The 25,682-nt window shown below is 69.0% G+C and overlaps 1 protein-coding gene across 1 annotated transcript in view; it reads left to right on the top strand.

The window, feature by feature from the left end:
- Positions 1-11,111: 11,111 nt before the first annotated feature.
- The window catches only part of Plxna1 (plexin A1), a 50,109-nt gene continuing 35,538 nt past the window's right edge, over positions 11,112-25,682 (top strand). The window contains 3 exon segments of the mRNA XM_048356345.1: positions 11,112-11,127; positions 16,085-17,318; positions 18,534-18,716. Of these exon segments, the coding sequence (XP_048212302.1) occupies positions 16,098-17,318; positions 18,534-18,716 (1,404 nt within the window). The 5' untranslated portion in view covers positions 11,112-11,127; positions 16,085-16,097.

Below are 25,682 nucleotides of genomic sequence, written 5' to 3' on the forward strand. Positions count from 1 at the left end.
TCGGCTCTCTGGCCAGCCATCACTGCTGCCTGCTCCGTGCCCAGCCTTCTGCTGGACGGCGACGGCACAGCCGAGCGGGGCGGGCTGCTCTCCTCAGGAGCACCCAGCCCGGTAGGGGGCGTGCCGTTACCCCACAGGGGCCAGTCTGCCACGGAAGCAAGTGCCCTGGGGCACCAGGAAGCCATAGTGAGGAGAGCCAGCTTCCGGAAAGAGGCTCTGCCTGTCCTCAGACACCCACGTGGAAGGACAGGGGCCAGGCTGGCCAGAGGGGGTGGGACGAGCGCTCCGTGAACCCGGTGGCTCCGCTGTCTGCGGGAGCGCTTCTCGAGTAAGGCAGGGCTGGGCCGGCGTTGTGCAGTGCAGCGGAAAGGCTCAGCAAAGCCGACTGGGTGGAGCCAGCATGCCCTGCCCACAGGCCCAGTCTACGGAGCTAGGAGGGGCCTCCAGGGGTGCTGTGGCTTCACGGCTGAGGGATGTCGGGGCAAGGAGACAGATAGGGTACGGTGTTGCTCTCTATCGTTGGAGTCCAAACACTGGGTTTCCTGTCTTTGACCTTTGCCTCAGTCCATGGGCCGGGCCGCCATGACCCTGCTGAGGCCTGCACTGTGTCAGAGCAGTGAGTTTCTGGGAGAGCTTGGAACCTTCCAACCACACTGTTGGTGACCTTGGGCTTACCATGAGACTTCTGGGGCCTTCCGTGAGGACCTGGGCTATGCAGCACAGACGCCTCTACTCGTCCCCAAACCTCCCAGGGAACCCAAGAGCAGGCTGTAGTCTGGGAGAGTCTCAGCTATCCAGCCACACGCTAGGAGGTCTGGGAGGAGACATGGACGCCTTGCCAGAGGTCCTGGGAGGGCAGCTTCCTGCGACACAGGGGCAAGCGACCAGGTAGGCCAGAGGATTCTCTGGCCTGAATGCTCAGGGAGCAGGGGCCCCAGGTCCCCTGGTCACTGACCTAGTTAGTGACATGAGCGCCATCCTCGAGCCAGACACAGCAGCCCCTCTGACACTCCTGAGACTCTGGGAAGGGAGGCCACGAGGGAGGAGTTCAGTCTCCTGTCTGCAGGGCTTTATCTAATACCAGCGACACAGGAGCAACTTCCCGCGTCTGCGTTCAGCTCTCCAGCTCTCCGTTGGGGGCCTGGGAGAGGAAGCAGCCCCAGGTGAGCACACAGGGAGGCTGGCGCTGCACCTGCTGCACCGGCTTGCCTGCTGGGTCACGCGCCTCCCAGACCCCCCTTCCAGAGACCTAGTGTGAGCCCCTTTCTCACCCAGGCAGGCCGCGTGGAGGCCGTGCTCCCACCGCGGGGTGCTGCAGGAGCGGCCTCCCGGAGGACCGGGGTGTCCCGTACCCCCGGCGCATGGCAGGGCGTAGCTGCCCACTGTGTGTACGGCATATGTGTTCTTCCCCAGGACTTCCCCATCTGCATAGCATCTGCACGCTTACGGTGCACACGCTGCGTGTGTGAATGTGCGCCCATGTGAGCTGGGTCCATGTCCAGGTGTCTGTGTGTGCACCTAGAATGTCCTTGTCTCTGTGCGTGTGCTCAGGTGTGACTGGAATGGGTGCTTCTGTGGGTGTGCGTGTACATATAGGCGCACATTTGTCTGTGTGTGTGTGTGGTCTGTGTGTACCGGGGACTTGACTTGATACACGAGGGCCAGCCACACGCAACACCTGCTGATACGTGCTTCCGTCTCCTTCCCTTGGCCCCTCTCCATACACACCACTCGGAGAAGTGTGTAGGTGTGTGCACGTATGGGCACTTGTGCATGTGGCCACACGTGGCAGAAGGTCAAGTCATAAAGACGTCGCGTGGGATGGATGGCGTGTGAAGCAGAAGTGTGTGCACATGTATGTATGCACACACGCACACGCATGAGCAGGCTCGCATGACTGAGCCACGAAGGGCTGTGCACGTGGGCCTGTAGGATCTCTGCCTTGTCTTGCCAGATCACGGCAGCTTGCAGGGAACAGTACTAATAATCAGGCTTAGCATTATTGGATTTTCGCCACCCGCCTGGTGCACGGCCTTTATCAGTGGGCGCTTGTTTAAAGTCTCCCACAACCTTCCAGGGTAATGGCTGCTACTGCACTCCTCATTGGCGAGGAGACTGGCACGGGGCGTGGGTAACTTGCCCAGGGCCACACAGCGCACTAGCTGCGGTTGAGCTAGAAGTGCCTTGGCTTCCTGGCCTGAACCCCACCCAACACCTGCTCTTGGAGGCCACTCTGGCTGTGTGCCAGGCAGAACTCGGGCACCCAGGACAGCCGGAGCCGCCTCGGCCCTGCCGAGGGGATCAGCAGGTTTCCCCCCTCGCTGGCTCCCCAGAAGGTAAACCCTAGCAGGGGTGTCCGCCGCTTAGCACTCTCCATACCACCGACGCCAGGAGTGGCTCAGTGGTCAGTGGCAGCCGGCCGGCCCGAGCCAGGCTTCACGGAAAGGGCCCGGGGCGCTGCGTGAGACAGACTGCCCACGCCCCGGCCACTTGGCCACCCCAGCTGCAGGCGTGGCCGTGCACATGCAGAGCCAGCAGTGGCCGGGCTGGGGGAGGGCACAGGGCGCCCACCGTAGCACGAGTCTCATCACTAGGAGCGACCTCCTGGGGTGACACGCTGGGTGAAACACGAAAAGCCTTCAGTGTGTAGACCCCGCGTGGTCCCACTGTGTGCTGCTTCCAGAAGACCTGGTGGACATAGGCGCGGGGGGGGGGGGAGGGAGGGGAGGGAGGGACCCACCTGGGATCTGGAAGGCAGAGCACGGGGAGCCACAGGGCCTTTGGCCGCGGACCTGACAGGGAGCGCGCCGCCCTGTGCCACCTTGTGGGCCAATTGGCAGAATCGGGGCCGCAGCTGCCGCCACATCCACCGCAGGCACAAGCTGGAGGGACTGTGGGTCTCACACCCCAGGTCCAGGATGTACGCCCAGTACCACGCAAGCTGGACACGAGCCACGGGGCCGTGCATGACCAGAACCGCCGAGCCTTTGCTCGCGCTGGGGTTGTGGCAGTGGGGTGGCCATGCTTGTGCTCGGGCCCTCCCAGGACCTGCTGCCCGTGTCGCTGATGGCCTTTCACCCGAGTCCTCCCTCCAGGAAGGGCCGGGCTGCTGAGACCCCCCAGCAAGATGGGACCCTGTGGCTGGAGCGAGCCACGGCCCCCAGCCCGCCTCCCACGCTGAGCTGTCCTCGCTGACGAAGGTCGTGCCGCCCCAGCCCCGCGCCGCGCCTAGCGGCCAGGGCGCTAACCTTCCCGCGTGTCCCAGGCCCGCGAGGCTAGGGTCCAGCAGGAGGGGCGTCCTGAAGGCCAGTTTTGATGCACCTTGGAGCTCAGCCTTGGTGACACTCCCCACACTGAGGTGCGAGGGCTGAGCCAGACCCGCCAGGCAAGACGGTGGTGTAGACGCCCGTGTTGATGATGACATTAAGCTAGTGGAGACCTCGCGTGCCAAGGGTGCACGAGACGCCCGACGGACGGACGGGCCAAGCGTGGAGCAGGGGTGCTCGGGGTGTCTCTGTGCGCTGTGGCTAAGGAAGGAAGGGTCAACCCCTTGTTGGGATTTAAAAAATCCACTCTGAGCAAAGCCGGAGGGAGGGTCACGGGGATGGGCATGTTTAGAACCCACTCTCTCTCATTGGTCCAACCCAAGTAGAACCAAAGAGAACAAGCACAAAACCGTGGTGGCTCGAGTGTGAAGGGAGCTTGTGGTTCCCCAGCCAGGGGCTGGGCCTGCGGGCCCGGCGCCCTCCCGTCTGTCACCCAGGCCCAGTCACCGGCCCCTCCGTCAAATCCAGGTGCCCAGTGCCCGGAGCCTCCCGGTGCCGTCGCTGCGTCCCACATGCTCCCTGGAGACGGAGCAGGAGCAGGGTGGGGGAAGGCCTCGTCCTTGAGAAGCCCGACCCCAGTGACGACAGGCCGGCACCAAGAAACCCCAAAGACACGGCGGAGGGGGCAGGGCGCCCGAGGGCAACGTGGGCTGCATTCCTGCCTCCGGGGCTTTCCACAGCGGGACGGGCGTGCCCTGGCATCTCCCCAGCTCCGCGGCCGGGGAGACCAAAGCCAGGGGACTCCTCGAAGCGTTTCCACCTCATACGTGACAACCTGCCTCATTAACTTTAATCGGCTGGTTATTCTTGTTAAATAAACATCAACTAATTATGAAAAACGTTATTTGCCAAAGTTTGACTATGGAACGGATGAGCCAATTACATGGTCATTCAGCCTCAGAGCACTCTGGATGATAAAGCGGGGTGTGGCCAGCCCAGGAGGGACGGAGCCTGGGACTCAGAGCTCCCCCTCTCCTCCTTTCCCAAGCATGGTGGCTCTCAAGAGTGTCGGTGTCCTGGAGAGCCAGGGTGTGGGCACACTCAGAGTCTACATCGTTCAGACACGCACTTGACTCAGGCAAAAGAAAGACAGACAGAACCGGCTTGTTCGGCCACCAACTTGACACATTGTGCTTCAGGCACAGTTGGATCTAGGAGCTGAAACATAGTCATTAGGAACTGGACTCTCCTGGCCCTCAGCTCTGCTTTCCTCTGTGCCGCCATTACTGTTGGACTGCATGAGGTGCCCAGTCGTTTCCCCATTGTGAGGACAGTTCCCGTCTCCCTGTGCGTCCAGTTTGGGGTTTAAGGACAGGTGGGGGTGTAGCACAGTGGCGCTTGTGCAAGGCCCTGGGTTCCATCCACGGCACAGCAAGAAAGATGTCATTACCCAAGCCACTAAGCTCTTCCGCACACCCCCGGAGGCTGGATGGGAGAGAACGGGGAGGCCAGGTGCGGGCAAGAGTGCGGGCAAGCGAGCGAGTGCCCTGGGTTGCCCACTGCTGTAGGAATGGGTATCGGCTCCTGGGGAAGATGGCTTACACTGCGGTCACCCAGGCAGCCGCTCCGCGCCTGGAGGCACGCCGCGTTCGCGGCAGGAGAGCTCGAAGTCCTGGGTGGTAGACGGCAGTAAGGAGCCCAGGACCCTGCTCCGGCCGTGTCCACTGTGTCTTCCTAGCCAGGGACCACAGACCTGGCAGCTTGCCCCTCGCTCTGGAGTCCATGCCCGGGCCGCCCCTCCTGGAGCTCCGGGCCCGGCCTGGCGCACCTGGTGGAGGCAGCGCTCACCCATTCATTCCCGCTCAGCCTGGGCAGAAGGTGGCATGCTGAGTCTCCGCTCTGCCTCAGGACCAGGCCTCCCAGCGCCTCTGATGGGAGGCCATTCCCCTCCCCCCCCCCCCCCCCCCCCCGTTGCTTGGAAACAAGTCACACACTTGGGAGGCCAGGCGTGACTCTGAGTCACAGGACCCCGAGTGAGTGCCTCCACTGATAGCTGATCAAAGACCCCAGACACAGAGCTCGTCTGTGGGGGCCGAGCCCCGCCTACGGCAGCTACCAAGTCTGTGTGTGGAGGTCAGAGTGCATGGGGCAGTAGTTTAAGATTGTGAACCTTATGTACATGAGGGAGGAAGGAGGAGAAAGATTCAGTTATCCCCAGAAATCTACTCTTAAAAGGAAAAGAAGAGCCGGCGCTGGTGGCTCACGCCTGTCATCCTCGCTACGCAGGAGGCTGAGATCTGAAGATGAGGGTTGGAAGCCAGCCCAGGCAGGAAGGTCATGAGACCCTTATCTCCAGTGAATCACCAGAAAACCAGAAGTGGTGCTGTGACTCAATGGTAGAGCACTAGCTTTGAGCAAAGGAAGTTCAGGGACAGTCCCCAGGCCCTGAGTTCAAGCCCCGGGATGAGCACACCCACGGAAGGGAAGGAAGGCGGCACACAGAGAACCACTGGGGAGGTCCTGGGTGGGGCGTGCAGGTTACATCTGTTGAACAGCAGCGGCAAGAGGCCTGTGGCCGTCTGCTTGCCCGGCGCGGGCCTGGGCCTGGCAGGGACAGCCAGCGCTGTCACTTGTTACTGCTCTGGAGGCCTGGCCGGGGACCAGAGGGAGGGGCCCCATGGAGCAGCCTTTCAGGAACGACTTGGGTTCTTCTTTAAGGAAAGGTGAGCGTCTGTGTTTTAAATTACGATAAAGGTGATGAACGGGGGGGTCACGGTTACATAAACCGTGGGAGCGTCTCTCTTGAGCTTGGAGGGAGAGGCGGCCATCATCCCCGCGCCGCCCCATGTGGCGGTCCTGGGGTGCAGAGGAGAATGTGGTCTCTCCCGTCCCTTTCGGGTGTTTTCCTCATGGCGGCGCACCCAGCCCCAGTCAGGAGCCCAAGGTCATCACAACGCCTCTGCAGCCCCGGGAGCTGCGGGGGGGGGGGGGGGGGGGGGCGGGGCTCCAGGGCAGTCCTGGAAGGAGAAGAGCTTGCGCCAGGGCCACGGCTGAGGTCAGCAGGGTCGTGACCCCAGGGAAGGGTCAGAGGGCGAGCGTCTTGTGCAAAGCTCGGCCGTGTCCGAGAAAGCAGAGCTCCTGGTGGCCCGCCGGGAGGAGGCAGCAGGTAAGGACAGGCTGCTGACCCCCCCCCCCCCCCAGGGCCCTGCTCTGCCCTCTGTCGCCAGGGCGTGCACACACACACACACACACACACACACACACACACACCTGTATCTGTAGGCTCTAGCGGGGCTTGGATTTAGGGCTCCGTCCTTGGTAAGCGCTCTCCTACTTGAGCCACACCTCCAGCCTGCGAGGGTCTTGGCCCAAACCATCCGGTGTACGTCCCCCAGGCAGCCGGGACAGCACCAGCGGCCGCCGCCCTCAGCTCTTCCTGTTCGATGGCATCCCGTGAGCATTCCTGTCCGGGTTAGCCGCACCCTGGAGAATCCCCCCACGTCTTCTTCCCGGTGGCTGGGATGCAGAGGCGCCACGGCTCCCTCCAGCTTCCGTCTCTGTAGCGCTGTCTTTTTAGAAATGTTGCCTAAGTAGAATCCTATATGACGTGTGTCTTCTGTAACTATTGATCTGTTGATAGGGCTCCTGCCTACCATTTCATCTTCTGCTTTGTTTCTGATTTAGTGGCTTTTCCTCTATTTTCTTTCCTTCCTGCCTCTCTGTGGGTTACTTGAACCTATCTTTAGCGTTCCTTTTCTGTCTACCTACAGTGTTTCAGTCTGTGTATGTGTAGATTTGTAGTGCTTACTAGAAGTAGTGTGTATGTGTGTGCGTGCACATGTGTCTGTGTACTTGTCACAATCTGCTCAGCATCATAATCTGCCCCATTCACAGTCTACCTCAATTTCTTACCAGTTCTAGTGACATGTGGCCGTCTGAGCTCGGTGCCCTCTTTATAATGTGTTCACCCTGCGTATCTCTTCTATACACATTAAGTCAGTAGACAATAGTAAAATCTTCAACCACCAAATGTAATTAGCAAACTTGAGAGAAGATGCCCGCTGTGCTGTCTCCACCGTCTAACGCTTTCCACTGTTCTTCCCGCTCACTCAGGGTTTGTTCTTGTTCTTGTTCGCTTTGGTGCTGGTACTGGGCTTGAACTTCTTGAGTTCTCATATGGCTTTTTCTCTGAAAGATGGTGCTCTACCACTTGAGCCATGCCTCCTCTTCTGGCTTTTTTTTGTTTGGTTTTCTGTTTTTGCCAATCCTGGGGCGTGGACTCAGGGCCTGAGCACTGTCCCTGGCTTCTTCTTGCTCAAGGCTAGCACTCTGCCACTTGAGCCACAGCGCCACTTCTGGCCATTTTCTGTATATGTGGTGCTGGGGAATCGAACCCAGGGCCTCATGTATACGAGGCAAGCACTCTTGCCACTAGGCCATATTCCCAGCCCCTCTTCTGGCTTTTTGCTGCTTCATTGGAGATAAGAGTCCCTTGTGTATGTCTGCCCGGGCTGGTTTCAGACCACAGTCCCCAGATCTCAGCCTCCTGAGTTGCTAGAATCAGGGCGCCAGTCGCCCCCCCGCCCAGGGTGCAGAGGGAAGACCTTTTCTTTCTTCATTGGCTTCACCCTCATTCCTAGAGGATCGTTTCCCTGGGTCTTCAGAGCAGTTACACGTGTTCTTCCACCGCTGTCCAGACCCCAGGACTTGGAGGTCTGCGGCAGGAGGATTGGGTGTGGGGGGCCAGGCCGGACCCTGTAGCAGGAAGGACTCTGCCCCCCAGAAGAGGTGGTGCGCTGTCCTGTGGTGGCCAGTGTCCCCGACCCGGCGTGCCTCCAGCGCCCCCACCGCGGCCCGGCCCTTTCAGCTGCCACTGCTTCCAGCCAGCGGGCTTCGGAGAGGCCTCCCGTCCTTGGGGACCTCCTTGGTGGCCTGGAGGCCCAGGGTGACCCGCTCCACTGGGGGGGGGGGTGCATGCCGTGTGGGCTGTATAGGGCCAGGCAGGTCATGTACACTCGCCATTGCCCAGTACCATGCAGGCGGCCAACGCCGGCGCAGCCTCCCGGCTCTGCGTCCAGCCGGCCTGCTGGGTCAGGTGCTGCCATCAGGTTCCTGGCGAATGGAATCGGAGCGCGAGACTCCGGCCAGGAGGCACGGAATGGGGAAAGCCTGGGATCTGAAGATGTCTTTGGAGCAAGACTTTGGTCCGGCAAGGCACCGGGGGTGGGGGGGATGGGAGCGGTGGGGGGGGCAGGCACAGTCCGTTGGCAGCATGTGGTCCTGTGGGGGGCCGGGTCATGGGCACAGCTCTGGCTGTAGCACACCCCACAGGGCCCCGGGGCCCTGGAGCTCATGGACGGCCTGGCCTTGAACCGCGGTCCTCTTGCCCTCGGCCTCCCCTTGCGGATGCGAGCCAGCACTCCTGGCTGCGCCTGGGTTTCGTCGGGGAAGTTCTCCCAGCTCAGCCCGCAGGTGGGGACAGTGCGGGCCCCGCGCTCCGTGCCGTGCAGGGACCCTCCAAGCGGGGAGCGTCGGGGAGCCCGGGGTGATGCGCGTGTCCGCCAGGGCAGAGCGGCCGCGGGGCGCCGCGTGTGCGCACGCGCACCAGGGCATGCATGGGCGTGCAGGCGCGTGTGCTGCTCTGTGTGCGGGTGCGTGCGCGTGCGCACACTGGCGCTTTCCTCAGATCTTGCTGGGCCACGCGTGGAGGGCACACGAGTGGGCGGGGCGAGCGACCTGCGAGGTGGCAGGATGGGGAGAGGCGCGGCTCGGGATGGCCGGGGTGGGCGGCCGTGCTCCTGGGGGGCCCCCCGCGGGGCGCTGCCCGGAGGCGGGTGGAGCCCCGGGCCCCGTGCACTCTGCGGGAGGCGCTGAATCCTGCCACGCAGAAATGGCCCCTGGAGCTGCGCCCGTGGCCAGAGGCGGGAAAGGATGAAGCCGAGGAGTCAGGTTCCCGGTCCGCGCCGGGCCGGCGGGGGGACCCACGGGCAGACTCGAGGAGGAGCCCGCGGCCGGCGCGGGGCTGACTCACTTCCCGGGCCTGCGGCGCGGCCCCGCGGGCCCTGCGGGGAGGGCGGCCCGGGACGAGCCCGGACTCACGCAGGGCCAGGGCCGCGGTGTCTCGGGCCCTCTTCCCGGGGGGCCTCGGGCACTCCCGCGCAGCCCAGCCCCGCGTGTTGGGGAGCTCCCTCCTTCCCTCGCCCCGGGGGAGGAGAACCTGCGCCCTTTCCCTAGAAGTCCTTCGCTTTCCTCCATTATACTCAGACCCGCGGGCCCCGGGCCTGATGGCTCTCCACCCCTGCCAAGTGCGTGTGTGTCTGCGGGGTGCGGGGTGCGGGGTGCGGGGTGTCGGGCGCGAGTTCCTGGGGCGGGGGGGGGGGGTATGCACTCCGGACCCCAGAGCGGACAGCAGCTGGACCGAGCAGACGATGCGGGGACCAGGTGGGGGAGGAAGGAGGCGGCTCTGGAGTTCGCTTTCTAGAAGAGTCCACAGGGCTGGGGATGCAGAGGGTGCCGGGGAGAGGAGAGAGGCTCCCCCGGGAGGCCACGGCTGCTTAGTGGGCAGCTCTGGGCGCCCGGGGCGTTCCCGGTGGAGGGGTAACTGGGTGGGGGAGACCCGGCCCGGCCCACGCGGAGATGGGAGCGCCTAGCACGTGCAGGGGGCCCCGAGGGCGAGCCCCACTGCTGCCCCCCCCCCAGAAGCTAGGGGGACACCGGGAGTGACGCCCCGCCGGCACGCGAGGGGCCCACCTCAGCCCGCGGAGGTGCGGCGGGAGCCTGGGAACCGCGCCCGGCCCCTGTGCCCTGCCGAGCGCACTCCTGCCGGGCCCGGGCCGCCTTGGGTGGGCGTCTGCCCCGCGCGCAGGGCCGGGCGCGCATCCGGGCTTTATTCACGGGGGCTGGGCGGGGGGGGGGCGGCGAGCCGGCGAGGAGAGCCCAGCCGCCCGGCCGAGCGGGGGGGGGGGGGCGGGGGCCGGGCGGGCGCCGCGGGGCGGGTGGTGGCCCGCGGGGCGCTGGGGCGGCGCGGGTGGTGTGACCCCGATTCGATCCTGCACAACCGAGCCACACAAAAGAACGCGAGGTGCGGGGGCCAGGGCCCGCGGGGAAGGGCGCAGGAAGGCCGGCGCTGGGAGGCCCGCGGGGGCCCGCCACGCCCCTCCGGCTGCTCGCCCCGCACCCGCAGCCCGCGGCCCTGGAGACCCGCCACCGGGGGTCCGCCCCGCGCACCCAGGGACAGGCCGGCCGGGCCGCGGCCCGCGCACCCAGGGACGCACTACCCCGGGGCCGCGGCCCGCCCGCCCGCAGCCCGCGCCCGCGGCCCTGCCTGCAGGGGGCGCCCGCCGCCCGCCCGCCCGCGGAGGAGCCCGTCCCGCCCCGCAGTCCCGCAGCCCCGGGCGGCGGCCTCCTCCGGCTTCCACTCCTCCACCCCAGCCCGGGCCCCGGAGGCCGAAGCCCGTGCTGGGGCGGCCGCGCCCGGCGCCTCGCGGGGGAGGCGGCGTCGCCCCGGGAAGGCGCGCGGTGGGGCCCCGGCCGCGCGCGACGCGGGGCCGAGCGCCCCCTGGAGGCCGCCGCGGGCCCCGCCCCCGGCCCGCCCCGGCCCCGCCCCCCGGCCCGGGCGGCGCATGCGCGCGGCGCGGCGCTCCGCGGGCGGCGAGAGCGAGGCCGGTCCGCAGCCGCGCGGCGCTCGGCGCCCCATTCATGCTGGGCAGCGGCCGCGCGGCCACGCAGCGGAGCCAGGGCGCGGCGGCGGCGGCGGCGGCGGCCTCGGCCCGGGCGGCCTGCGCGGCTTCGGCGGGCGAGCGGCGCGGCGGGCGGCGGGGCGCGGCGATGGCCTGCGGCGGGGCGCGCCCCGGGGCGGCGGGTGAGTCGGGGCGCAACTTTCCCCGCGGCGTCGCGCGGGAGCGGGCGGGCGGCCGGGGCCCGGGGTCCGGGCGGCCGAGGAGGCCGGGCCCGGCGACCGCGAGGGGCCGGGGCGCGGGCGCGGGGTCCGCGCTGGGCGCCCGGGCGGGGCGGGCGGCCTCGGGGCGCCGGGCGTGCGGGGGGCGTGCGCGGGGCACTGCGGCGCGCGCGTCCGCGGCCCGCGTGTCCCTGCGGCTCCCGCCGGGCGCCCGCCTGCGTCCGGGCGCGGCCGCGGCGCCGGCGCGGAGCCGCCGCGGCCCCGCGCGGCCGGGTCGGACCGCGGCCCCAGGCCCGGACACGGCGGCCCGGCCCGGCCTCCCCCCGCCGCCCGGCCCGGCCCGGCCCTCCGAGCGCCGCGGGGCCTCGCCGCCGGGCGGCGCGGGGGGGGCCGCGCTGCCCCCTCCCCGAGGCGGGAGAGAAAGTTTGCGGGGCCCCGCGGGGCGGGCGGGCCCGGCGGGGGGGGCGCGGGCCGAGGCGGGCCGCCGGGCCGCGCGGGTCGGACCTCGGTGGCCGGGCATCGCCGGCCCGGCAGGCCCGGGCAGGGCCGCGGGCGCCCCGCGGGTCTGAGGGCCGCGTCCCGCCCGGCCCCCGGGGGGCCGGGTGGAAGTTGGAGGGCTTCGTGGGGACCGCGCCGCCGCCCCCTCGGGCCCCGGCGCGGGAGTGGGCGCGCGGGCCGGGCCAGGCCTCGGGCGGGCGGGCGGGCGGGCGGGGAGGGGGCGGCGCGGTGCCCCGGGGGCCGCCGCTCGGGCCTCGCCCCCCCCCCCCCCCGCCGCCGCGCTGGGCCTCTCGGGGTCGTTCCCCTCCCCGAGGCCTCGCTGGGCTTCGCGGGCCGTCCCGGGCCTGGCGCGCCGTGGCGAGGCCGCGCCGCCCGGCGAGGGGGTGCAGTGGCTCCCGGGAGACGCGGCCCCTCGGCCCGGCCCGACCCCGGGCGCAGCCTGGGAAGGAGCGAGGGGCGAGGGGAGCTCTGGGGCGCCGCTGCGTGCGGCCAGCTGCCTCTGGCTGTTCCGTGGGGTGCTGGGGCCACGCCCCTTGAAAGAAAGGGGTGGTGGGGGGAGGGGACTGGGCCCGGCCAAGCCGCTGCCCCTCAGCGGGGCTCCTGGCCGGCTTGGGTGTCCGGCGCCGACCGCCCCCTCCGAGGATGCAGCGCCGCCCGGGCCTCCGTCCGGCCGGGTGGGGCTCTGCCTTTGCCCCCCTTGGCCTGGAGCACCGCCCGGTGCCTTGGCTCCCTGCTGACTTGGGGTGTGCAGGACCAGACACGCCGAGCCTACCTGGCTCCGGCACACCCAGCCCCATGCGGAGGTGCAGGGATTCCCTTCAGGGCCGGGCTGCCAGACAGCGGGAGGCCGCCTGCCCGCGGGGCCCCGAGCGGCCCGGGTGGAGGCCCGGCCCGCGGGGGAGGCTGGCACCTCTCCCGCGGACTCTGCAAGCCGAGGGCGTGGGAGCCCGCCAGGTGCCTGCGGACAAAGCCCACCGTCGTCCGCGGCGCCGCCGAGGCCCGCGGGTGGCTGCCGGCTGGGTGGAAGCCCCGGGAAGCTCCCGTGCTCAGGGAAGCCGGAGAGGCCCCGAGCAGGCTCCTTTTTTTGTTATTCTGAGGAGCAGGGCTCCAGCGCTCCAAGCCCTGAGCACCGGGGACGGGTGGCGAGCAGGCCCCCTGGGACTCCTTCCTGTGACCTCCGACCTGGGACAGCCCTTCCCCTACTGCCCAGGGGAGTCCTGGGGACAGGTGGCACTGTCATGTTGGGCTCCGTCAAGCCCTCACCTGGCCCCAGAGCAGGCGGGCTTGGCAGGGGGCTGTCCCCTCTGTGAGGAGGGTTTTCAGGCTTTTGTGTTTCAGAGAGAAGGGGGAGGGAACGGTGCACGGAGCGGTGTGCGCTCCGCTGCTGGCTGCTCCGTCCCGTCCTGTCTGGGAGTGGGGCCCCTAGGCCTCAGCCCCCACCTGCTGCCTACCGGCCCGGCTCCCCGGCCGTCCCCGCCGCACAGGCCCACGCCGGCGTGGCCCCCCCCCCCCGGCCCACCCGCTGCCCAGGCGGAGGAGTCGGCAGCCGTTCTCTCCGCCCCGTCCGCGGGTCCCGTTCTGTACTCAGAAGTGCCCCCCTCGGCCCGCACCTCACGAGGTGGCCCCTCGTGCTGCTCATCCTCCCTCTCCAGTGACAGGCCCCTCGGAGGGCGGCAGCACTAGTGGCCAGCGTGGCTGTGCTTCGGCGGTGGTGCAGGCATAGCCCCAGCACCTGGCCGGCCTCGCACAGGGCACTTGGTCCAGGCCAGACCCCTACTCTGGGGGAGCTGAGCCCTAGCAGGTCACCGTCCGCCTGGGTCTCTGGGGAAGCTCTGGATTTGGCCCCTGACCTGCTGGGGCAGCCGCATGACCTTGAGTCTGCGGAACCTGGCGTCCTGTTTGCTCAAGGTGGAGAAAGTGGCCCGGGTTTCCCCGCTGTCTTTGTCAGGGGGTCTGAGGAGGCCGGCCGTGGGTCTCCCCTTTCCTGGTCCGCAGCCCCGGGCCCCAGGGCCAGCCCTTTCCTGGCCGCCTGTGTTGGGAGGTGGAGGAGCCAGCCCAGGCCAGGCTGAGTTTAGATGGTGGGTTCTTCAGTCGGGTCCCTCCTGTTTAATATAAAAAGTAGGGCCCGTAATTGCATTAAGACGTGTATAATTATCCCGGAGGAGGGGAGAGCCCAGCCCCTGGTAATTGCAGGCCTGCTCTGAACTGATAAACGGTGAGTGATTCATGTTTTCTTTGGAGTTCACATACACTCAGCTCTCAGCCAGGGCCACTGCCTCTGTGAAGAACCTGTTCTCCGTCTACTTCCCTGGTCTGCCATGGGCTGCGGTGGGGGTGGGAGCTGGGTGCTCTCCGGGCTGCCTTTGGGGGACGCGGAGGGTGCTGGTGGGGGCAGGGTGGGTGTCTGGGAAGGGCTGCGCACAGCCTGTTGGGAGGGGTCCCAGAAGGTGGCTCGACCTTGCTCCCGCTCTGCAATTCCGGCGAGCGTTCCTGGCTTCCCGGAACCCCAGGAGATGGGGCCGCAAAGCCAGGGGGCAGGTGCTGTGCTACTCCGCTCAGACCCTCTGGCCACCCTGTGTCCCCGTTCGCTCATTCACAAGTGTTTCTGAGCCCCGTGGCTCCGGGGAGTCCACACCGCTCAGAGCTGGGCCCAGGGGCACTGCTGTCCTCAGGCAGCAAGTGACCGAAAGCTGAGCCGGGCAGACCATGCTCTCCCTTCAGGGAGCGGCTAGAGGAGGCTGGCCGCCGGCCTGGGCAGGTGAGGGGCGGGGCCCTGGCTCGGGGGCGGCCGCCCAGCGGACCTGGCCTCGGTGGCCCCCGCCGGGAAGCGGGGCTGCCCAGCATGCCAAGGTCGGGGTTCAGCGGGGAGTGGGCCGAGAGGCCTTGGCTCATCCACAAGACAGAAGCTTCCGCCACAGACGGGGAGCACGAGGCCAGGAAAGGGGCCTGAATTCAAGGCCCCACGGCCGTGGAGGGACGCGTGTGGCTGTGAGCCAGCGCGTGGAGCCAGCCTTCCGGGTGGGTGGGGGCCGAGATCCCGCGTGCCCGTCCGCGGTGCCCTGTGCCGCCGTGGTCGCCGGTGGACACGGGGCAGCGCCGCGGCAGCGTGGAGTCATGGGCGCAGTGCGGGGCCGCTGGGGGCCCCAGCTCGGGTTGGAGGAGACGGGGGGGGGGGGTGTGACTGGCAGGAGCGCGGGGTGCGGGGGCCGTGAGCTGCTGGGCTGGGCGAGGGCCCCTGCAAGGCCTGGCGTCCGCCCGCCCCTCCTGCCTCCAGCGGGGCGTGAGGCGGGGTCAGGGGCGCGTTGGAGGGAAGGCGAGAGGCAGGGCTGGGGGCGCAGGTGAGCAGGCGCCGCGCACTCCTTTCTAGGCGTGCAGGCTTAGAGCCGCTGGGGCCTGGGCCCCAGGGAGAGGGCCGGGCCGGAGCACCCCAGCTGTGGGCCTGCGGGACCCCACGCGGCAGAGGCGCTGGGCTGGGTCGCTGACGGTGCGGTGGGCTTGGTGGGGTCACACGGCCGTGCTGGCACTTGGGGTCCAAGAGGGCCCTGGTGTTGTGGGGTGTGCTCTGTGGGGAGGCCGGGGAGTAGCGCCAGCAGACGGGGCCCCTCCGCCCCCCGGGCCGGGCCAGGGCGGGGTGGGCACCCCACCCGAGAGCCACGGGGGTCACGGGGCAGTGCTCCACGCGGGCAGGACGCCCAGCGCTTGTAGGGTGACAGTGGCAGCGCAGCCTCAGGCGGGAAGGGGTCCCCTGCCCCGGGGTGCAGGGGCCAGGCCCTTGTCACCGCCCGCCGTGCGGGCCGGGGCTCCGGGCAGCAGTGCTGTGGCCACGCGGTGTCGCGTCGCGGGTGTCCTGGCCGCCGTGGGCCGCCACAGCTTGGCCTCTGCAGCCCCTGGCTCTCCCTGCTCGAGCGAGGGCCTGTCCTCTCCTCCAGCGCCTGGGGGGGGTGGGCCCGTCCCCCGAGGGCATCGAAGGAGGGGAGGGCATCGAAGGAGGGCATCGAGGCCTCCCTGGGCCTGGAGGGGGGGTGGGCCCGTCCCCCGAGGGCATCGCAGGCCTCCCGGGCCTGGAGGGGGGGTGGGCCCGTCCCCCGAGGGCATTGAAGCCTCCCTGGGCCTGGAGGGGGGTGGGCCCGTCCCCGGAGGGCATCGCAGGCCTCCCCGGGCCTCGAGGGGGGTGGACCCGTCCCCCGAGGGCATCGCGGCCTCCCCGGGCCTGGAGGGGGGTGGGCCCGTCCCCCGAGGGCATCGAGGCCTCCCCGGGCCTGGAGGGGGGTGGGCCCGTCCCCCGAGGGCATCGAGGCCTCCCCGGGCCTGGAGGGGGGTGGGCCGGTCCCCGGAGGCATCACGCTGGAGGGACACACGGGCGCTGGGGGCGGGGTGGGAGGTGCGGCCCGTGCTGACGCCCTCTCTGACCTGTTCCCTCTAGGGCTGCTGGCGCCATGACCCTCGCCCCTCTGCGACCTGAGCACCGAGGGCCAGGGCCCCGGCCCGCCATGCGGCCGCCAGCTGCGAGCCCGCGGCCTCCGCTGCCGCTGCTGCTGCCGCTGCTGCTCCTGGGGTGTGCGGGGGCCGCCGGGGGCCCCGCCTTCCGCACCTTCGCCGTCAGCGACTGGGGCCTCACGCACCTGGTGGTGCACGAGCACACGGGGGAGGTGTACCTGGGCGGGGTGAACCGCATCTACAAGCTGTCGGGGAACCTGACGCTGCTGCGCGTGCACGTGACGGGCCCCGTGGAGGACAATGAGAAGTGCTACCCGCCCCCCAGCGTGCAGTCCTGCCCGCACGGCCTGGGCATCACCGACAACGTCAACAAGCTGCTGCTGCTGGACTACGCCGCCAACCGCCTGCTGGCCTGCGGCAGCGCCTCCCAGGGCATCTGCCAGTTCCTGCGGCTGGACGACCTCTTCAAGCTGGGGGAGCCGCACCACCGCAAGGAGCACTACCTGTCCAGCGTGCGGGAGGCCAGCAGCATGGCCGGCGTGCTCATCCCCGCCCCGCCGGGCCAGGCCCAGGCCAAGCTCTTCGTGGGCACGCCCATCGACGGCAAGTCCGAGTACTTCCCCACGCTGTCAAGCCGCCGGCTCATGGCCAACGAGGAGGACGCCGACATGTTCGGCTTCGTGTACCAGGACGAATTTGTGTCCTCCCAGCTCAAGATCCCGTCGGACACGCTGTCCAAGTTCCCGGCCTTCGACATCTACTACGTGTACAGCTTCCGGAGCGAGCAGTTCGTGTACTACCTCACGCTGCAGCTGGACACGCAGCTGACCTCGCCCGACGCGGCCGGCGAGCACTTCTTCACCTCCAAGATCGTGCGGCTCTGCGTGGACGACCCCAAGTTCTACTCCTACGTGGAGTTCCCCATCGGCTGCAAGCAGGCCGGCGTGGAGTACCGCCTGGTGCAGGACGCCTACCTGAGCCGGCCCAGCCCCCACCTGGGCCAGAGCCTGGGCCTCTCGCGGGACGAGGACGTGCTCTTCACCGTGTTTGCGCAGGGCCAGAAGAACCGCGTGAAGCCGCCCAAGGAGTCCGTGCTGTGCCTGTTCACGCTCAGGAGCATCAAGGAGAGGATCAAGGAGCGCATTCAGTCCTGCTACCGCGGGGAGGGCAAGCTCTCGCTCCCCTGGCTGCTCAACAAGGAGCTGGGCTGCATCAACTCGGTGAGTGCCGGGCCGCGGCCGCTCTGCGCCTGGCCAGGGCGCTGGCGCGGGCGGGGGCGGGGGACGGGGTCGGGCCTGCCCCCGGGGTGCCCGGGCCTCAGGGAGCACGGACGCAGTGCCGACGCCACGTCCCGCACTGCTGGGACCTGGCCTCCTCGTGCCCGTTCTTCAGCCTGGGCTCCTGAGGCTGGGAGAGGGAGAGGGAGGCCTTCAGGCCGCGCAGCGGGCAGGGCAGAACTGGGGCCCGCCAGCTCCCTGCACGGGGGGCCTGCTGTCCCTGCGGAGCATTTGCTGTCCCCGTTGTTCCCTGGCCAGACACCTGCCCTCCAGACCCTCGCCCTCTCGCCCGGTGCGCGAGCCGCCAGGATGCCGGGTTGGGGGTGGCCGGGCCACGCCCACGTTGGCACGCTGGCCGCGGTAGCCCGCCTCGCCTCGGGCCAGCCGTGAACCCCGGGGCGTCTTGCCGGTGCCGTCGGGCGTGACTTCTGGCTCGGGTCAGGTCGTGCGAGCGGCCCGCCAGCCTCCCCGGCCCTGCCCTCCCGCTGCCTGGCCCTGCGTGGCCCGGGGAGGCCCGCACCCCTCTCCTCCGAGGTCTGCCCCCGGAGTGCACAGGGCGGGTCCACTGGCCAAAGCCCGCACGGCGTTTCCACACGCGCGCCTTGCTGCGGCCCGTCCTCGGTGGCCCGCCCGCCCCCTCCTCCCCGGAGTGGTTCCCGAGCTCTCCTCCTGGCCCAGCCTGCCTGGCCACACGGTGCCCTCCCCCGCAGGCCTCGGGCCCCGGAGGGGGGCCGGCTGGCCTCTGCGCGGTCCTCGTTCCCCGTCCACGCGCCCTCCTCGGGGGCCGCCCCTTCCACGCTGGACTCCAGCCGTCTCCGGAACTTCCCCGTAGCCGTTGCTCGCTGCGCACGCGGCAGCCTCTGCCTTTCCCTTGAACCCGAGCTGCCGCCGCCTGGCCTTTCCCGCTCGGGCGGCCCTCTCCCGTCCTCCCCTCTGTTCCCGGGGCCCGGCTCCACCTGCCCTTGGGGACTCCTGCCTTTCCGGGGCGTTCTTGTTGGGCCTGGCTGGGGCAGCTCCCAGAGCCTTCATTCGTCCAGGGAGCCCCGGAGTCCCTGGCCCCGGTCTGATGCCGGTGTGCTTGCTCTCGGAGGGCCCCCGCGACGGCAGAGGTGGCCTCGCCGGGCCCGGGGCTGAGCCCTCCCCCGCCCCCTCTCGCAGCCCCTGCAGATCGACGACGACTTCTGTGGCCAGGACTTCAACCAGCCTCTGGGGGGCACGGTCACCATCGAGGGCACGCCTCTGTTTGTGGACAAGGACGACGGCTTGACTGCCGTGGCCGCCTACAACTACCAGGAGGACACCGTGGTGTTTGCCGGCACGCGGAGCGGCCGCATCCGCAAGGTGGGGCCCGCGTGCGCTCGGTGGGGGCGGGGCGGGGGGCCTTTTGGTGAGGTGGCTTGGCCCCCTCCCCCCGTGACGTCAGATGGGCCCGGTGAGTGGGGACGGCGGGTGCCCGGTGACCTCCGCGTGGAGGGCTTTCCTGCCGGGCCTCCCTGGGGAGGTTTCCTCCGCGTCTGGCCTGGGCCTCCGAGTCGGGATTCTGGGGCCGAGCGCGGAGCCCTCTGAAGGGCTCCCGCGGGCAGGGGGCCTGGCAGGGCAGGCCTGGTGGCCCGCTCCCCCCGCGCCCCGCTCCCAGCCCTGGACGGCTTGGGTGGGCGATCTGGTGTCTGCTGAAGCAGCACTCCGCTCCGCGCACCCCGCCCGCCTCTCCGCCGCCCGGGCCAAGGGCAGGGCAAGGGGAGGCCGCTCCTCCGCCCTGCCGGAGCCGGAGCCCCGCTCAGGGCTGGTCTCTAGGCTCTCCTTTCCACCCAGGAATGCGGAGTGCCGCGTGGAGCCGGGCGGGGCAGGGGGCGCCTGCGGGCCGTGGGGGAGGGAGGGGGAGCCAGGCCCCGTGAGGACCGGTTCCCAGGGTCAGGGAAAGGTGGGGGGCACCAGAGGCCCCAAGCAGGAGCAAGATCCCAGCCAGGGGCCGTGCCCACGCCTGGCCTGACTGCCCCCACTCGGGGCCCCGCCCTGTCCTCAGCCCGTGGGGGCCTCGGCTGACGGGGCGTGTGGGCACCCGGGGCGTGGTGCCCTGTGGGGAGGCGCTGGGACCCGGGGCCGCAGGAAGCCCCTGGGCGAGGGTCGGGGGCGAGTGGATTGTGCGGGGCTTCGGTGTTGCCGTGGCTGGGCCCTTCTTTCTGTGCCAGGAAGGCCCCGGGTTTGGAGCCAGGGGAGGGCCGGTGGCCCCCGCCGGAGGTCCTGCTGCCCTTCCCCGGCACGCAGGCTAGCTTGGCCGCCCCAGCCAGGCCCCCCCCCCGGGAACGTGAGGGGGCTGTGCCCCCAGAGCCCGCTGCCCAGCACCCCTTCTCCTGCTGCCCAGAGCCCCTCCCGGGCCGCGGGTGGCTTTAGCGGCTCCAGGTGCCGCGCAGTCTTGGGTGGGCGGTGCCTCCGGGGACGCCTGGGGTCGGCTGCAGGGCGTCTGGGCTCGGGGAGCGGACCTCATTCTGTGTGGAGTTCTGCCATGAAGCCCCCCCAGACGTGGAGGTAGCCGTGAGGGGAGCCCGCCTGAGGGTCTGGGGGCTGCCCGGCGGCTGCTCAGACCGCAGGGACCTTTCCGCGGGGCTGTGCAGGTGGCCACGTGGAGACTGGCCTTGTGGTGAGCCCGTGGCTCCCGCCAGCCCCCCCCTACGGGCTCCTGACCCACCGCAGCGCGTGGGGCGCTCGGGGCCTCACAGCAACTCCGCTACCCGACAGGTGGGGAAACTGAGCCCCAGCTCTTGCTGGCACGTGCTCAGGGGTGCTGGCTGCAGGGTGCTTGCCCTCCCTCCCTTCCTTTGGGGCTGGTCAGGACGTGACCGGGGCCCGCAGAGCTCTGAGGGCCCAGCTCCGCCTGTGACCTCCTCTCTGCGCTCCTTCCCCTGCGTTCCCGCCCACTCGGCACGCACGGGGCCCTGGCTGTCCCCTCCCCCACACCCACAGCCCCCACACGGGCTGGCCACCAAGGACGCTTGCTCCTCGTGGCGGGGCTGAGCCTTGGGGAGGCAGATTTCCCACAGCCCTGGCCTCCCCCTGGTCACCCTGACCGCGGGCCGGGCGTGAGGGGGCTGGACCTGGGGCTCTCCCTGCCCCAGCCCGGGGAGGGTCCCCACGCCTGGCCTCGCCTGCCGCCGAGCCGGGCGGCCCCTCCCCCTTTCCCAGGCCTGCTCTCGCAGGGCTTTAAAAAGCATCCCCGAGCCCCGGGGACCCGGCTGGCCCCCGGCCAGGCCCTGCCAAACGTGTTGTTGTGTAAAATTGTAGCGGATTAATTTAAGACCTGCCAACTTCAGCTGCTCAGGGCTGGCTGCGGTGCCCTGCCCGCCACCTGCCCCTCCCCCTGCCCAGCCGGCGCTCCTGGGTGCCCTTCCCAGCATGCTCTTGGCCCCCAGAGCCCCGGGCTCTGCGCGGCTCCCCGTGGCTTCTGAGGACCCTGGCGCTGGCCGTCGCTCGGCGGCCCCCGGGGAGCGGCCCGCGGACCGAGCCCTCGCGCGGGGCTGTGCCCTGCGGGCCCCGAGAGCCGGCCTGCGAGGCACAGCCTGGCCCTGGGCGGCCCCGCCAGGCGGGAGCGAGGCCATCTGCCGAGCACCCGGTGTTTCAGGGTCACCTGGATAGTGGCACTCGGTGTGAGAGCTCGTCATTGTTGTACGCCGGCGACAGCTCGCGTGCCCGTGACTGCCCGTCGTGGCTGAGGGCCTCTGCGGAGCTGGGGTGTAGCTTAGGGAAGGCACTGCAGGCCTGGGGTACTTGAAGCAGGGCCAAGGGGAGCCAAAGGGGGCCAAGGGGGGCCAGGCTCTGCTCTCTTGGGCTTCTCACTCCCCTTCACTGTACCTGGGCATGCCCCCTCCCCAGCATGGCCGCCCACTGGCCACCCTGGGGGTCCTGCCCCTCCCCTGAGGGTCTGCATGGCCGCCCTGGGGGTCCTGCCCCTCCTCTGAGGGTCTGCAGGGCCGCCCTGGGGGTGCTGCCCCTCCTCTGTGCTCTGCATGGCCGCCCTGGGGGTCCTGCCCCTCCCCTGAGGGTCTGCATGGCCGCCCTGGGGGTCCTGCCCCTCCTCTGTGCTCTGCATGGCCGCCCTGGGGGTCCTGCCCCTCCCCTGAGGGTCTGCATGGCCGCCCTGGGGGTGCTGCCCCTCCCCTGAGGGTCTGCATGGCCGCCCTGGGGGTCCTGCCCCTCCTCTGTGCTCTGCATGGCCGCCCTGGGGGTCCTGCCCCTCCTCTGAGGGTCTGCATGGCCACCCTGGGGGTCCTGCCCCTCCTCTGTGCTCTGCATGGCCGCCCTGGGGGTCCTGCCCCTCCTCTGTGCTCTGCATGGCCGCCCTGGGGGTGCTGCCCCTCCTCTGTGCTCTGCATGGCCACCCTGGGGGTGCTGCCCCTCCCCTGAGGGTCTGCATGGCCGCCCTGGGGGTCCTGCCCCTCCTCTGAGGGTCTGCATGGCCGCCCTGGGGGTGCTGCCCCTCCTCTGTGCTCTGCATGGCCGCCCTGGGGGTGCTGCCCCTCCTCTGAGGGTCTGCATGGCCGCCCTGGGGGTCCTGCCCCTCCTCTGAGGGTCTGCATGGCCGCCCTGGGGGTCCTGCCCCTCCTCTGTGCTCTGCATGGCCGCCCTGGGGGTGCTGTCCCTCCTCTGAGGGTCTGCATGGCCGCCCTGGGGGTGCTGCCCCTCTTTTGGGGGTCCTGCCCCTCCTCTGTGCTCTGCATGGCCGCCCTGGGGGTGCTGTCCCTCCTCTGAGGGTCTGCATGGCCGCCCTGGGGGTGCTGCCCCTCTTTTGGGGGTCCTGCCCCTCCTCTGTGCTCTGCATGGCCGCCCTGGGGGTCCTGCCCCTACTCTGTGCTCTGCATGGCCGCCCTGGGGGTCCTGCCCCTCCTCTGTGCTCTGCATGGCCGCCCTGGGGGTCCTGCCCCTCCTCTGTGCTCTGCATGGCCGCCCTGGGGGTGCTGCCCCTCCTCTGTGCTCTGCATGGCCGCCCTGGGGGTGCTGCCCCTCTTTTGGGGGTCCTGCCCCTCCTCTGTGCTCTGCATGGCCACCCTGGGGGTGCTGCCCCTCCTCTGTGCTCTGCATGGCCGCCCTGGGGGTGCTGCCCCTCCTCTGTGCTCTGCATGGCCGCTCATGGGCTGCCCGCTGCAATCCGCTGGCTTAGCCGTTTGACAGCAGAGCTCCGCCCTGTCCCGAGCCCCCCGGAGCCTGCCACCGCTCCTGTCCCGGCCTCCACGTCTCCGTGCTCACCAGTAGGGCTGAGTGCTGCCGGGCTCCCCTGGGGTGTCTCTGGGCAGCAGTGGCCTGGGGGGCGGGTTCAGCTCAGCTCCCCGCAGTGCTTCTGGAGCTTTCACTGGGCTTTGGCTGCCGCTCCTGCCCCGCCCTCCTGGGCCTGGGCTGCCCGGGACCCCGGCCCGGCCCGCGCTCCCTGCCCTGGCCTCGGGTGCTTCGCAGTCTGCACTCGCGGCCCGCGCGGGGCCAGTGGGTAGTCGGGCCCACGCTGAGACGGCAGACACGCATCGCGAGGGTGTCCCTCGAGGCTACGCGGGCACCCGCCCTCCCAGAGCCCCTCCCGGCCGCCCGGGCTGGCCTCTGGGGCGCCCTGGCTGGCCTCTGGCTCTGGGCCGTCGTGCTGCGTCCGGAACTGGCGGCTGAGTCACGCGGTGCGTGTGCTTCGTCTTTGCTCAGCCTCACGGGGAGCTTCGCGCGGCGGCCGCGCCCCTGGGTTCCCTGTGGGGAGCTCTGTGCCCTGCGCCCGTCCTGGGGGGTGGGTCTGCAGAGGGAGGGCAGAGCCTGCCGAGCCTCTGCCCCAGAGTTAGGAGCTTGGCCTGCCGTTGGTGCTCATCTTTCATCTCTGATCTGAGAACCGGGTGGGGGCTGGGAGTTGCCGGTGGGGTCCGTCTGTCTCCGTCCCCAGCTGGTTGTGGGGTAGGTGTGGGAGCGGAGGGACGGCTGCCCGCACCCAGTAGGTGGTGACCCACTCGCCAGGCAGGAGCCTTGGGTGGCTGCGGGTGGCTGCGCTTCCTGGGAACGCAGGCTGCTCTCCATTCTGGTCCTGCCAGGAATGGCCCACCACTGTGGGCTGAGGAGCCTGACGCCAAGCGGTCTCTACACCGCGAGGCCGTCCCGGCGGCTCATCTCAGAGTCTGTGTGCGTGACGGGGAACGATTCTGCTTCTGCTGTCTAGCAGCTACCGTAGACTAGTGCACAGGGGTGTCCCAGTGTACACAGTGCCCAGGGTGTCCCAGCGTACACGGTGCCCAGGGTGTCCCAGTGTACACGGTGCCCAGGGTGTCCCAGCGTACATGGTGCTCAGGGTGTCCCAGTGTACACGGTGCCCAGGGTGTCCTAGTGTACACGGTGCCCAGGGTGTCCCAGTGTACACAGCGATCAGGGTGTCCCAGTGTACACAGCGATCAGGGTGTCCCAGTGTACACGGCGCCCAGGGTGTCCCAGTGTACACGGCGCCCAGGGTGTCCCAGTGTACACAGCGATCAGGGTGTCCCAGTGTACACGGTGCCCAGGGTGTCCCAGCGTACACGGCGCCCAGGGTGTCCCAGTGTACACGGTGCCCAGGGTGTCCCAGTGTACACAGCGATCAGGGTGTCCCAGTGTACACGGTGCCCAGGGTGTCCCAGCGTACACGGTGCCCAGGGTGTCCCAGTGTACACGGCGCCCAGGGTGTCCCAGTGTACACGGCGCCCAGGGTGTCCTAGTGTACACGGTACTCAGGGTGTCCCAGTGTACACGGCGATCAGGGTGTCCCAGTGTATACAGTGATCAGGGTGTCCCAGTGTACACGGTGCTCAGGGTGTCCCAGTGTACACGGCGCCCAGGGTGTCCCAGTGTACACAGCGATCAGGGTGTCCCAGTGTACACGGTGCTCAGGGTGTCCCAGCGTACACGGTGCCCAGGGTGTAGCAGTGTACACAGTGATCAGGGTGTCCCAGTGTACACGCTGCTCAGGGTGTCCCAGTGTACACGGTGCTCAGGGTGTCCCAGTGTACATGGCACTCAGGGTGTCCCAGTGTACACGGTGCTCAGGGTGTCCCAGTGTACACGGTGCTCAGGGTGTCCCAGTGTACACGGTGCTCAGGGTGTCCCAGTGTACACGGTGCTCAGGGTGTCCCAGTGTACACGGTGCTCAGGGTGTCCCAGTGTACACGGTGCTCAGGGTGTCCCAGTGTACACGGTGCTCAGGGTGTCCCAGTGTACACGGTGCTCAGGGTGTCCCAGTGTACACGGCGATCAGGGTGTCCCAGTGTATACAGTGATCAGGGTGTCCCAGTGTACACAGCGATCAGGGAGTCAAAGTGTACACGGTGCTCAGGGTGTACCAGTGTACACAGTGCTCAGGGTGTCCCAGTGTACACGGTGCCCAGGGTGTCCCAGTGTACACGGTGCCCAGGGTGTCCCAGTGTACACGGCGCCCAGGGTGTCCCAGTGTACACGGCGCCCAGGGTGTCCTAGTGTACACGGTACTCAGGGTGTCCCAGTGTACACGGCGATCAGGGTGTCCCAGTGTATACAGCGATCAGGGTGTCCCAGTGTACACGGCGCTCAGGGTGTCCCAGCGTACACGGTGCCCAGGGTGTAGCAGTGTACACAGCGATCAGGGTGTCCCAGTGTACACGGTGCTCAGGGTGTCCCAGTGTACATGGGACAATCCCAGTGTACACGGTGCTCAGGGTGTCCCAGTGTACATGGCGCCCAGGGTGTCCCAATGTACACAGTGATCAGGGTGTCCCAGTTTACACGGTGCTCAGGGTATCCCAGTGTACACGGTGATCAGGGTGTCCCAGTGTACATGGCACTCAGGGTGTCCCAGTGTACACGGCGCCCAGGGTGTCCCAGTGCACACGGTGCCCAGGGTGTCCCAGTGTACACAGCGATCAGGGTGTCCCAGTGTACACGGTGATCAGGGTGTCCCAGTGTACACGGCGATCAGGGTGTCCCAGTGTACACGGTGCCCAGGGTGTCCCAGTGTACACGGTGCCCAGGGTGTCCCAGTGTACACGGTGCCCAGGGTGTCCCAGTGTACACAGCGATCAGGGTGTCCCAGTGTACACGGTGCTCAGGGTGTCCCAGTGTACACAGCGATCAGGGTGTCCCAGTGTACACGGTGCTCAGGGTGTCCCAGTGTACATGGCACTCAGGGTGTCCCAGTGTACACGGTGCCCAGGGTGTCCCAGTGTACACGGTGCCCAGGGTGTCCCAGTGTACACAGCGATCAGGGTGTCCCAGTGTACACGGTGCTCAGGGTGTCCCAGTGTACACAGCGATCAGGGTGTCCCAGTGTACACGGTGCCCAGGGTGTCC

This window comes from Perognathus longimembris, chromosome 10 (assembly GCF_023159225.1).
Source record: "Perognathus longimembris pacificus isolate PPM17 chromosome 10, ASM2315922v1, whole genome shotgun sequence".
Classification (NCBI taxonomy): domain Eukaryota; kingdom Metazoa; phylum Chordata; class Mammalia; order Rodentia; family Heteromyidae; genus Perognathus; species Perognathus longimembris.